This window comes from Setaria viridis, chromosome 2 (genome assembly GCF_005286985.2).
Source record: "Setaria viridis chromosome 2, Setaria_viridis_v4.0, whole genome shotgun sequence".
NCBI lineage: Eukaryota > Viridiplantae > Streptophyta > Magnoliopsida > Poales > Poaceae > Setaria > Setaria viridis.
The window spans coordinates 34,241,182-34,254,783 of record NC_048264.2 but is presented as its reverse complement, the minus strand read 5'-3'; the positions used below and the strand labels follow the sequence as shown (position 1 = coordinate 34,254,783).

The 13,602-nt window shown below is 49.6% G+C and overlaps 2 protein-coding genes across 2 annotated transcripts; one reads left to right on the top strand and one right to left on the bottom strand.

Moving 5' to 3' along the window:
• The first annotated feature begins 1,123 nt into the window (after positions 1 to 1,123).
• LOC117844743 (uncharacterized) lies at positions 1,124 to 6,440 on the top strand. Its single transcript, XM_034725515.2, has 8 exons — positions 1,124 to 1,473; positions 2,963 to 4,122; positions 4,221 to 4,515; positions 4,654 to 4,860; positions 4,944 to 5,117; positions 5,232 to 5,432; positions 5,545 to 5,658; positions 5,782 to 6,440. The coding sequence occupies exons 2-8, from the start codon at positions 2,999 to 3,001 to the stop codon at positions 6,142 to 6,144; spliced, it is 2,478 nt and encodes an 825-aa protein (XP_034581406.1). The 5' UTR covers positions 1,124 to 1,473; positions 2,963 to 2,998; the 3' UTR covers positions 6,145 to 6,440.
• Positions 6,441 to 11,595: 5,155 nt separating this feature from the next.
• On the bottom strand, positions 11,596 to 13,335 carry LOC117843317 (serine/threonine-protein kinase UCNL). The gene has a single exon (XM_034723888.2). It carries the CDS (start codon positions 13,333 to 13,335, stop codon positions 11,869 to 11,871), a length of 1,467 nt encoding a protein of 488 aa, XP_034579779.2. The 3' UTR covers positions 11,596 to 11,868.
• Positions 13,336 to 13,602: the final 267 nt, after the last annotated feature.

The following is a 13,602-nucleotide window of genomic DNA, read 5'->3' as shown; positions in this document are numbered from 1 at the left end:
GGGATTGGAGAAGTAAACCGGCTGGTGAGGGCAGTATGGTGATTTCGTGGCCCTGATTAAGCCGCCTAATCTGATTCTGTGACGGCGACGGCTACCCGGAGCCGGCGGTGGCGCTGCCACCACCGACAGCCTCTGCCGGTCACCCCCGGCCACGCAAGGATGCGGGAGGGCTGCGGATCCCGAGTGCGCTCACCACTCCTTTTCTGGAGTCTGGGCAGGCGCTTTCCGGCCTGTTAATTCCTTCTTTTGGGAAAACAAGGAGGATGTGTACAGATTCTCTCTCTCTTTCGATCGGAATGAAGCTTTTGTTGGAAAAAGCTGCTTCTCCATGATGATATGGATTCTATTCGGAATGGTGACTTCAAATTTGTGTGTTACTGCCTTGCTCTGCAGTGTCCATAGATATATAGAAATTCCAGCCACCTAATTCATCCAAAATCAGCTTTTGGTAGGAGCAGACTATAGGAAAACTCGGACTGTTTGGACTTTGGATGATTTTTTTTAGAGCATGCAGAAACTGTTATAAGCTTCCCAAGCAGAGGGCAGAGCCATAATGTCGATTTATGATGTCTGGTACTTGTCCAATCGAACCTGATAAAAAATCGTGAGCCACGTTGAGGATAAATCATGAACTGTGTCACGAACTATGCTGCGTCTGCCACCTATACAAGGACACTTGAGTAGGAGGGCGGAAGACAGTTTCATTCGTAGGAAACGTGGCCGAGCAAGGAGGGCGAAAAGGCGGTTACGTGGCGAAGGTTAGAACTTCGAAATAATCTTTGTATATACTCGAAATGTGATTAGCATTACAGACAACCAGAATTTCCAAAATTCAAACACTTGTTTGATGGTGGCAAAAATTTTAACCACCACAAATCCCTCACTCGTGTACAAGTATAACACACACACTCTCCAAACGCATATTTTTTCGAAACATTCAAACGCAATTTTGGCAACGAATTTTATTGTCAACGCTTTGGCTTCGCACATTTGTTAGGCCACGTTCCGGACGAGCCCTCCCCCTCGATGCCGTTGCTAGGCTCACCGCGCGGTGAGCGGCATCGGCGGCCTCGAAACACACGTTGATATAAGCAAGCAGCAACGGCCACCACGCCCACGCCCACGCCCACGCCCCCACGCGGACGCGGTGGAGGCACTGCCAGTGACGCCCGCCCGCCTGCCTCGCCGTAGCCCCAGTAGAAGCGGCCGCCGGATCAGCCAAGCGGCCGGTGGCCGCCTCGTCCCCGTCCCGCGGCCGACCGACCGACCGCGCGCCCGGCGCCGCTCCGCACCAACATTCCCCTCGGGAACCGCGGCGCGCCCGATCCCGCGCCGCGTTAAACCCCGCGCCGCCCAGTAGGAAAAGAAGAGGAGGGAAAGGAAGAGCAACCGCTTCCTGGTTTCGCTTCCCGCGCCCGCCCGCCCGCATCGCGAGGAACCGAACCGGCGCGGCAACCGACCGCGGGAACTCCGGTGAGCACCGCTGGCTCCTGCGCTGATTCCGTCCTCGCCGTTTCTGTTCCTCCCAATCAGTCCTGTTCTTGTACATTGGGGGAAGATTCATGCGCCGTGGCGTTCGATTCGAGATTTGGCGGTTTGGTTTCCTGTTGCCGTCTTGGGCTCTAGCCTTCGTTTGGTTGCCGAAACTAGCCGGGGATCCTGGTTTCCGACGAGCTCTGCGTTTGTTGGGTTAGTCTGTAGATTGGTTGATGGTTGCAGCGTCTGATCAGCATTCGCGGACTGAATGAGCCGTGCTGGTGGCCTCTTGGGATGCGGGGTGCCTAGTCTGTTCCTTTCCAGTTCTTGCTCTTGCTCCTGTGATATGTGAGCATCTTCTTGCGATATCTGTTGTCTGTTAATTTCCATGCGGACCGGACATCTTGAGACTGAATTTTTGGTCCATTGGTGGTAGCCTGTGATTCCCAACTTTTGTTTCTTTTATGTCTGCTGCCTAATAATTATTGTTCCTTGAACCTGAACATTTCCCTGCTGAAAACTGATGCGGCCATTTGTTAGAACAAATAGAAATCGAAGTAATGCACCTGCATCTTCAGTAGCTTTCTCTCGTGATTGGTAATTTGGAGCAATGGTCTAGGACATAGTGATTCGTGTGGAACCAAGTACTGTCGTTCGAAAAAAAAGTTACTGCCCAGTATCACCGCGTTTTTCATCCATCATGGATAGTTATTACCTTTGCCGTATCAGTGGGCTTGTCAGATCTCCCTGTACTCCAGTTATGGTACAGCTTTATGTCTGGGGCTCTTTCGTCCCCCTGGGACCTCGTTCTCGAATGCAATCCAGGGGCACGGTGGTCCAAGAACAACTAGAGCCCCACTGCATGTGCCTCCCAACAAACCTCTGCCCAAGCGAATTACTTGCTTGTCCTGGGGACATATTATTTGTACCAGGTTCTCTTATTAGGTTGTTACAGCATTTTCAATTTTGCTTGCAAGATGGAAATCTTGCTCAGCTGTCTGGTTCATTATTTGAGTTGCTGTCCTGTCGCTTGTTTTATGATGTGAACATCTGCTTCAAAGTATGCTAGTCAGGACTAAAGGACTACATTTAGGAACTTACCATCATGCTCTACAGGGAATGTTTTAGTGTAAACTGCACCTTTTCTTTTACTTTGAATGCAGAAGATTGATCTGTGAGCTACAATGTTTTGTAATGGACGTCTTATTGGAATCCACATTTCTTTACTTACCATGTGGGGACCTGCTTCTTAGTATGATCGTCAGGATTCTGGAACTGACAACTGACCATTATGCTCTACAGTAGATTTCTTACCAGACTTTGCATTTTCTTTTTGAACTTGGGGCACAGAGGGCTGTTTAACCTTTCAGCTCTTAACCTGCGGTGCTAGTTTTTGTTTTTTAATTTGCGTTTTGCGATGACATAACATGTACTCTATTTGATATAGCTTTGGTGTGTTGCTAATTTTTGTTGATGATCTGTGCAGATATTGAATTTCCAGAACTTTGTAAGGGATACTGAAATGGGTGCCAAAGAGAAGGGGGAAGAGAGAGATGGTCATTCAACCGATGTGGAAAGAGATGGTAAACAAGGGAAAGGAGCTGAATCAGACTATGAGCCAAGTAGAGATTCCCTTTCATCTCAAGGTGAAGCTGCCAGTAATGAAGATACTAAAGCAAAGAGAGTTTCAAGGGTTCCAAAGAAGCTAGCAAAGAAAGAGTCAAAAGAAAACAGTCCCCGCTCAGCAAGGAGTATTTCCAGTCGTCAGATCCACACTAAGCTGCAATATATATCGTCAAACAATCCTCAGAACAAATCTCCAAAAACAAACAAAGTGGCTAATGGTGCTAGAACAGTAGAGGTGAAGAAGACAGAGGCTGTGAAAGTTCCTTCTTGTTCTTCATCTGATGTCTCTGAGGAAACAGAGGAAAAAGTTATTGAGGATAGACCCACAGATGATAAAGCAGTTGATGGCAGCGCCAAGGATGATAAAGCTGTTGAAGGCAGAGCCACAGATGAAGTCGTTGAGGGCAGAAACAAGGATGATAAAGCCATCGACGGGACGGAGGATAATAAGGCCATTGAGGACAGAACGAAGGATGATAAAGGCATTGAGGATGGAACGCAGGATGATAAGGCCGTTGAGGATGGAACGAAGAATGATATGGATATTGAGGATGGAAAGGATGCTAAGGTCATTGAGGACAAGGTAACTGATGATAATGCCATTGAGGGCAGAGAGACTGATGGTAAAGCTGTTGGAGAGGCAAAAGAGATCGATATATTGGATGAAGCTCCAAAATGTGATCAGAGTACTAGTACTGATGATGAAATCGCTGAAACTGAAGAAAACATAGTTCATAATGGCCATTCAGTTTCTTATGAAAGGAATGAGGAATTGGATTCAAAAATTGAGAAGTTAGAGCAGGAGCTACGTGAAGTTGCTGCCCTTGAGGTTTCTCTCTATTCTGTGGTGCCAGAGCATGGTTGTTCATCACATAAGTTGCATACACCAGCTCGCCGTCTGTCTAGGTTGTATATTCATGCATCAAAATTTTGGTCCTCAGATAAGAAAGCTTCAGTTGCAAGAAATTCTGTTTCTGGGCTTGTGCTTGTTGCAAAGTCTTGTGGCAATGATGTTTCAAGGTAAATTAGAATCTCATTCCACCTTTTATTTCTCGTTATGATCAGCATCGTTTCCTTCAGGTTAAGATTTAAGTAGAAAGAATTAAATTTTGATGTAGGTTGACATTCTGGCTATCAAACATAGTTGTGCTAAGAGAAATTATTGCACAAACCTTTGGTACTTCACGACAATCAGGTCCAGTTATGAAGTCTTTCAGCACAAATGGTAATGCAAAGAAGCTTGATGGGAATTTCAATCCAATGCGATGGAAAAGTAGCTCCAATGCTAAGCATGCTAGACCCAATATTATGCAGATGCCAGATGATTGGCGGGAAAGTGGCACTCTCTTGTCAGCATTGGAGAAGATAGAATCTTGGATCTTTTCTCGGATTGTTGAGTCTGTGTGGTGGCAGGTAAAAATTTACCCATCTTATCATTTCCAGATAGCTCAGTATGGTTTTGCTTCTGTATGACAGCGATAGTGAAAAACTGAAAACCCATTGCCAATTTGTTCGTGTTGTCAATTTTCTGAAGGTTTTTTGTTTCCCCAGGCAATGACACCCCACATGCAAACCCCAGTGGAAGATTTGTCAACTCCGAAGATCAGCAGGTTGTTAGGGCCTTCTTTGGGTGATCAGCAACATGGGAATTTTTCTATTGATCTCTGGAAAACTGCATTTCGTGATGCCTTCAGCAGAATCTGTCCTCTTCGTGCTAGTGGACATGAGTGTGGATGTTTACCAGTATTGGCAAAATTGGTATGCTTTCAGTTCTTTTTTTTTGTTTGACAATATTGAAATTTTATGTGATTTCTGTTCCTTTATTGTTCTGTTATTATCAGGTGATGGAGCATTGTGTAGCCCGTTTAGATGTTGCTATGTTTAACGCCATCCTTCGTGAATCAGCGAATGAAATACCATCTGATCCTATATCTGACCCAATCGTGGACTCAAGAGTTCTGCCGATTCCAGCTGGGGACTTAAGCTTTGGATCAGGCGCTCAGCTTAAGAATTCTGTATGTCCCTAGACTAAAATCACTTTGGAATTATGCCTGCAATTGCATGCCAAACAAACAAAAAGGTCCTTATGCAAACAACACTGATTGCTAAGTCATGAAATGCTCTTGTAGGTTGGGAATTGGTCCAGATGGTTGACAGACACATTTGGCATGGATGATGCTGAATCTGAAAAGGATGGTCAAGATGCAGAACATAATGGTGATGAGCGAAGAGATGCAGCCGAATCAAATTGTTTTAAGCTACTCAATGAGCTGAGTGATCTTCTGATGCTCCCGAAGGACATGCTGCTTGAGAAATCCATCAGGAAAGAGGTAAGTTTTCATTTATAGTTCCTTTCTCATTCCCAAGTCCTAATATGTGCCTATTTCAATTTGGTCTTTTTTAGACAATAGCTGAAGTTTTGATCTTCCTGTTTTGTTTTAGGTCTGCCCTTCCATTGGCCTTCCACTGGTAACAAGAATACTGTGCAACTTCACTCCTGACGAGTTCTGCCCTGATCCTGTTCCTGGCATGGTTCTGGAGGAGCTGAGTTCTGAGGTATAGTTCCTGTCTGCTAAAATGGATTGCCTTCCATTTATATTTAACACAACAAAATATACGAAAATGAAGATTCTTGTATACTAATGTCAATCAACTGATGCTGCAACCAATGTACTTCAGGGCATGATGGAGCGGTTCATGGAGAAAGAAGTGATCAGCACATTCCCGGTCACCGCCGCTCCGGTGGTGTACTGCCCCCCTTCTCTGGAGGACGTTGCGGAGAAAGTGGCCGACACCGGTTGCGGGAACCCAGAGCTGGACCGGAGGAGCTCAATGGCGCAGAGGAGAGGTTACACCAGCGACGACGATCTGGACGACCTCGACAGCCCCCTGGCATCCCTGTACGACAGGAGCGCTCCACCTTCACCTTACAGCAACGGCGCCGCGCATTTCAGCGCCAGGCAAGGAGCAGGAGCAGGAGCAGCCTCCATGGCGAATGCCAGGTACGAGCTCCTGCGAGAAGTGTGGTCGGAGCGGCGGTGATCAGGAACAGGCCGTGGGAGTGGGACGGCCGTGAAGAAAGGACTGAAACTGGAAAGCAACGACATGATACTATTCATTTGTTCTTGTATATTCGTTCCTCTGCGAGCCCGTGCATTGTTTTCTTTTTACTTTTTTGGGGTAGCATACCTGAAATTCGAGTATAGATAGATGTTTAGTTATTTTCCATTATATGATATAGTACATCTGTATCCTACAGGCTACAGCGTCTATGAATGTGATGGGATCATGAAAGTTTGATAGTAGCAGTATGATAAGAGTAGCAGTATCTTTTTCTTCTTCTTCATTTTGATAATGAGATGAAAGCAGTAGTAGTAACATCATACTGGCACGCGTTGCCGTTGAGCCTTCATTATTCTGGCCGTCCTCCCATTCCCCTTTTTTGAAAAAGGAATATTCTGTCAGGTGTCAGCCCTTGTGCCTTGAGCGTGATGGATCGATATCGATTGGATTTCTTTCTCTTCACCGACAAAACCGTTTGGTCAGCGTGCCACTTGTGCGTGAGCTGCTCCCACACTTTCCTTGTCGTGGTCTATGATTGGCCATGGTGGGATGCCAGCGAGAACCAAACCCATCCGATCCAGCCGACGAGGTCACTGACGGTGAGACCGAACGCTACTGACGTTTCACCGGCCATGGATCAACATCAGCCTCAGCTGACCACGATCGATTCCAGCCGGCCGTCGTTTCCTTCCACTCGACTCACCGGTTCCTTGGGCTTGGAGAGAACGAACTTGTGGCCCGGAGCGGGACCCCGACGGCCGAATGGGCTGACGCGGAGAAGTCGCACAGCCCAATGGTGGAAACTGCGGGCTTGCCCGCGTATCCTTTTTCCGCAGTGAGACGGATCAAAGCCTCCCCGAAACGCCAATTTGTTTGGTTGGCCCTAGCCAGCACCCCCTCCGCCGGCCCGGCCCGATCTTCCCTGCAGGCTTTCCCCCTCAGCATTGCAAACCATTGTTGTACTAGTACTACTTTACTTCCTCCACCTGACATGTTTGTCCATAGCGCCATGCGCACTGATTACGTGCCTAATGGTTACTTAGGGTGAGTTTGGCAGCCCTGCCAAACGGCACGGAAGAAACAGCTCTACATGAAGCACCCACGGAGCCGGAGCCGGAGCCGAAACCGGAGCCGGTTTTGTACTAGCCGGGAGGAGCCAAAATAGTGGCTCCTCCGGCTTCTCTCCGTCCTCGCGCTTATGCTTACCAAAATGCCCCAGGCAACGGCATCGTCGGGTGCAGCGGGGTGGTGGGAGAGCAGCGGCGGCTAGAAAGGAGAGCGGCACAACGTCGGCAGCGAGGCGCGCGCGTCGGAGCTAGAGGTCCGTTGCTGCGTTGGGGCCGAAGCAGTGCCCGGCGGCGCGTGGCGCATCTGGCCGGGCGCGGGCAGCGGACGCCAGACGAGTAGCAGAGGCAGCAACAGCACTATGGGAGAAGCAGCAGCGCCCAAGCAACAGCGCGGCGGAGCTCAGCTTGCGTCGTGTGGTCCTGTCTGATTGGGGGCGGCAGGAAGAAAAGGATAAGGAAGCCAGAGGAACGGACGAACGGATATAAGGAACTGAAAGATAGGAGAAAAAAATAAAAAAGCAAAATGATCGGTTAATCCGCAGTTATATTCATTAATCAATATTTCCTCCATCTATGTTTATAAGGCATGATATTACTTGACATGGTGACCATTCATTTATGTGTTTATGTTATAAACTTATGATCATTGTAGAGTATATTTATAAAATTTACATTATAGAAATAAAAAATTAATAGTTAAATTATTGGTTAAAAATTGTAAAGTTTAAATCTTGATATGGGTTGTGCGCCTTACAAATAAAAACGGAGAGAGTGATCATGTTCATTTATTTTTTTTAATTTTACATGAAATAAAATTATAAACTGAAAGGAAACATATAATTCATGGTAACAAACAAGTCATATATCAGGAATATATTAGACATTTGACCTTTCCAATTCATTCATAAACGATTTTCTCCAGCTAGCATGCTTGCATGCATGCACTAACTAGCTACTCCCTCCAGCTGTTACGCAAGTTAAAGCACACGCCGCCCGGCCGGTCAAACCGCACAGTGCTCCCATTATCAGATCGATGATACTGGCCTCTTGGTTTCCGTTTCTCAATTCCATCTCCATGATGCTGGGCGCACGAACAGGTGATCGATCTCGTCTGTGACCTGTCTCTGTCCGGCCGCCGGTTAATGCACTGTTGTCTCTGTCTGCCCTCAAAAATTCACTGGTTAACGTGCATGCCATGCAACGCCAACCTAACTGGCTGCATCTCTCGCCGCACTGTCATTGTCCGACCCTTCTTTTCTAAGTACGTGCTTTTGTTGCCTGCCTGCTGTCGTTGATCGTCAGCGGCTTTTCGTGAGGAAATAAAATTAAGAAAAATCATCACACGGCTATATATAAGCTCGTGTAATTAATCACACGATGAACAGTAACTGATCGAACTCATCAGCAGTTGCCCTGGTTGCAGCGATCCAAAAGTCTGAGTTGCTTTCCACGCACGCGTGCACACGTGCTCCCTTTTAGGAGTAACTCCCAACAAGCACGTGCTCGCGCGCCGTCGTGTTCTTCGATCTGGGGTAAGATCAGAGAGATGTGAGCGAGTTGTGACAACTCGTGATGATGAGGTGATCGATAGATCGATCGGCCCATTAGTGCATGCCAAGGTAGCCGATGCGGCGGGCGCATCTCGCATGCATCCAGGCGCGGCCGGCCGCGCGCGTTTTGCACCGCATCCGGTGGTGCTATCGTGTCCGCCGCGCCCCGGCACCTCTCGTGCCCGGCGTGTGCGCGAGGTATTCCGTACGTGAAGGTTGCCAGTACCGTTGTCTGCCGGTCCGTCCTGGCCTGGGCATGCATGGATGGTAGTGGTAGTGCCGTAGTGGCGGTATCTATAAATCTACGACGACGTACTCTACCCTGCGGCCTCCCTCAAGGCCTCAGGTCGATAGCCGAGTAAGAAATATCTTGCAATATAAAGATATCACACGACGGTTCACTTTATTTGTCATTTCCGGCGAGCAAATCTGAACTGGCCCGTAGTCAATTCAGATTGTGCTTGTGCATAATAAAGAGAAGCCTACTAGTCAGTAAGCGTCGGCTGACGCATGCGGCTATTGTAGTCTCAGGCCCGTATATGTATGCATACAGAAAAGAAATTAATAAGCGAACTGAAATCCGGTTTCAGGTCTTTCGACTCAGCAGATTTATTTCGGAATTATCGGATCTACTCTTCTAGTGATATATGACATGCTCTTCTGTAACCAAGCACATGAAATAACTTCATCAATCTCAAGATCCGTCGGAGTCTTTCAACGGTGCTCGTAAGGGTAGGATGTGCATACGGGTAAAGCCAATTTGGCAATCACACACACGGAACGCTCGATCCGACCAGCTCTGCCTTCCCATGTGCTGAGCCCCACACATTTTTTCTTGGCTACCTCATCCACAACGCACGATGTTCTTCTTCTCCACCTCTTTTTTTCTCCCCAACACAGCGACAACTGAGAGCCCACCGCAGACAACCAACAAATAGCGGCGCGCGGGGCTGGCAGTAGTGCACGGTCACCCGCGAGAGCGAGGACCCCCTTCCCCTTCCCGTTCGCTGCCGCGCACCGCCTCGGACCTCACTGGAAGCACGAGAATGTGCGCGAGGATGTGCGCCGCTGGGGTGGGTCAGGTGGGGATGGATGTGCGCGAGGAGGGGGTGCTAAGGCTGGCGCTAGGCGGTGGCAGGCTCAGGGGAAGAAGCTCTCTGGCGGCGAACCTAGGGATGGTGGCGCATTGAGGCTGGGTTCGGCGGTGGATCCAGGGGAAGGAAACACAACTTTTATTCCTAATTTTTGCTTACATTTTTTGCTTTTTGCAGATTTTACTCTCTGATCTTTCTTTCCTAAAGTTAGGAACACGACTTTTTTCCTAACTTTTGTTCATAATTTCTATTTCATTCAAATTTGGTTCCAAATTTTTCTTCCATTTTTTTTGAAATCTTTGTTTCTCAAGTTTTTTCTACAAATTATTTATACAAATTATGTGCTACATTTTGTTTTGCATACATATATTTTTTTTATAAAGAGAAAAAAAGGAATGAAGAGGGGTGAACGTGGCCACGTGGGGGCTAGCGGTCCCAACACGCTGAGATCGTTGGTTGAGGTATCTATGTCTGCAATGTGTTTGGAAAAAAGAAGTGGTTTTAACATGAAAAATGAAATTAGGCACCCAAATTTATCTTGACTAGGATTTGAAGTTGGGTGTAGTCTGGGTGTACATCCACATCCGCAACCTTAAAGAAAATGGAAAAGGATTATACTATTTAATAGCAAGGGTTCGGAGCTATAATGATCATAGAAAAGCATCTAAGCAACGCATGAACCGTGATTGATCCTAATTAAAGCTTTAGTTGTTAGCAGTCTGCTTGCGCTGCATGCTGTGAAACAAAGTTATCTAGCCAGCCAAGTTTCTTACAAAATACAATATATGTATGCAAATAAAACTGCGCATCAAGTTCGGCAGACATGAAAGTAAGCTCTGCGCCAGAAGTGTCTCCTTGATCCTCGAACACTCTCCATCAAACCCTCCCCATCGCGTGATTTGTACAGATTACGTGGCTAACAATGACGTTTTCATAGGTTTAACTTGTCTTGTCGCCTCTGATGGCGAACCGGCTGATATAACAAGCCGGCTTTGCTGTCACTTTGCGAGTGCCTACCCATTACAATAGAACCCTTCTCTCAAGTGCCGGTCGGTCGCTAGGCGCCAGAGTCAAAGCAATTTATCAGTAGACCTTCGTCAATGGCTGCAAGTAGATCACCTAATCTATCCTGCTATTGTCTGAAGCGAGCAATCTGTATACTATTAGCAAAGAAGCATTTCTTTTCAGTTCAGATAAGCTCTGCACGCGCGCTCAGTGGACTGAATCAATTGTCAGAAACCATGCATGTCATTCAGCTACAAGTTTGCTCTCGTCATACCTCTGTTTTTTCACGACTATAAACGCCTCCTCAGCTCAACAGATGAGCCATACACATGTGTTGAAGTACAGTAAAACTTCTTTACGATAGCACTAAGCCACTAACCGAATGCTGTGTTGAATTTGTGAGAAAATGAAGAGCTGGCGAGGCTTACTGAAGGCCTGAATGTCTGATGGAACAGCCATCAATTATGTTCGTCTACGTTCAAGAGCACAAGCGCATCAACCTGCACATGGAACCAGCCGGCAGCTGATCAATCGTGCACGTACACAAATGTAGAGTAGTGGTACAAAACCAAGGATGAAATTGACATACGTACGTACATGGTCCAACCTTCAGAGATGGGAGTGAATTCATGGTCCAACAGAAGTTACCAACCAACCCCGTCAAAGATGCTCTCTCTCTCTCTCTCTATCCCCAACTGTAATTGAGCTGCAGCGTAATTAATCCAGTCTTGTCGAATTTTCGTAATAAGAATCGTAGTTGAGTTACAGTAGTATAAACTGACGAAAAACTCGAAAGCTCAAGTCTTTGACGACTGCATCATCATCCTCAATTTCACCAAGGATTGCTCCTACTATCATGATCTTACAAGGTCACCCGCTCTCTATGTACACATATCACTAACATCCCCTGTTACATGATATAGTGATCTTCTAGGGTGCAAAACGAAAAAAATAGGGAGCTCAAAGCTCGAGCGGAAACAACCGATGTCAGAACTCCGGCAAGAGCTCCTCCTCTGGCGTGTGCTCCGCCGGCGACGGCGGAGGCTGGTGAAGCTTATCGAAGTATTCGGCCACGCTGAATCCCTCGCAGGAGACAATGTCATCGGCCGGCGGGGGGATGTAGGGCGGCCGGGACACCTCCCCGAGCAGTTCCCACGCCACCCCGGCGAAGAACGGGTGCGCCCGGACCTCGTCGGCGCCGCCGGCGAAGCCCAGCCTCCGCGCTGGATCCTTCTCCAGAAGCCTCGATATGAGGTCCGTGAGCTCCGGCCACCGCCGCCGCGCCTCCGCTGAGAACTCCGGCTCCCGGTGCAGCACGTTCCGGAACGTCTCCTTCCTGTTCCGGCCCCTGAACGGCGTCCGCCCGTGTGACATCTCGTAGACGAGCACCCCGAGCGCCCACCAGTCGACGGCGAACTCGTGCCCGTCGCCGCGCACCACCTCCGGCGCCACGTACTCCTCCGTGCCCACGAACGAGAAGGACCGCTCGCCCGCCGCGGCGGCGGCCGAGCAGAGGCCCGAGAGCTTCTTGCGGCGGTCCGCCGGCGACACCCTCGCTGACTTCGCCTTCTTGACCTGATCGCCGCCGCCAGCGCCGTCGACGCTTCTGCTGAGGTACCAGGCGAGGTTGCGCGGCTCTTCCTCCTGTCCGGACGTCGACGCGGTCACCGCAGACTCGCTCCTCTTGAAGATGCGCTTCAGGTGGCGGTACTGGCCCCGTCCGTGGCCCGGCATCTGAGGCGGCGGCGAGGACGTCGCGGAGGCGGAGCACGAAGACGAGGAGGACGTGGACGCGGAGGGCGACCTGGGCGGGAGCTGCCGCGAGAGGTCGAAGTCGGTGAGCGTGACGTGGCCGTCGGCGCGGAGGAGAACGTTCTCGGGCTTGAGGTCGCGGTACGCGATCCCGGCGGCGTGGAGCTCGGCGAGCGCGGAGACCACCTCCGCGACGTAGAACCGGATGGCGGCGGGCGAGAACACGCGGTCGGGCTGCGCGTGGCGGAGCTCGTTGAGGTCCCCGCCGGGGCAGTAGGGCAGCGCCCACGCCAGTAGGCCGGGCGTCTCGGCGCAGCCCAGCAGGGACGGCAGGTGCGGGTGCGCCAGGCGCGACAGAACGGACACCTCCCACCGCGCGCGCCGGGCGGCGTCGGCGCCCGCGGCCGGCCTCGACGGCGCCGCGGGGGAGCGCTTGTCGAAGACCTTGAGCGCGTAGGCCTCCCCTCCGCCGCCGTCCCCGTCCCCGACGAGGAACACCGTGCCCAAGGCGCCGCGGCCCAGCACGCGCGCCGCGCGCACGGCGTCCAGGTCGATCTCCATGGGTGGCGTCGTCGTCAGTGGCATGAGCACGGGGGGGCTCTCTCGCGCCGTGTCGTGTCGTGGCGTGTCGCGCTTGTTGCCAAGGGCGAGGGCGTGGCGATATAAGGGAGGGAGGACGGAGGCGGGTAGGGGCCGGCTCATCATAAGGTGGCAGATTAACTGGTTCGCTTGTCTTGTCTCGTCTCCCCCCTGCAAAAGAAAACAAATCAAGTGGCGTTGCCACAATGCCACTCTGACGAGAATTCTATTGTTGCCTCCGGCATGGATTTGGCGTTTCTTTCTTTCTTTCCATCAGCTCATCAGTTTTATCCAAAACAAAGTCCATGTTATTTCCTCACCTTAAATTAATCTAGGTTATAATCTGTAATATGAAACAAAAAGGTCTCAGATTATAACTGAATTATAACA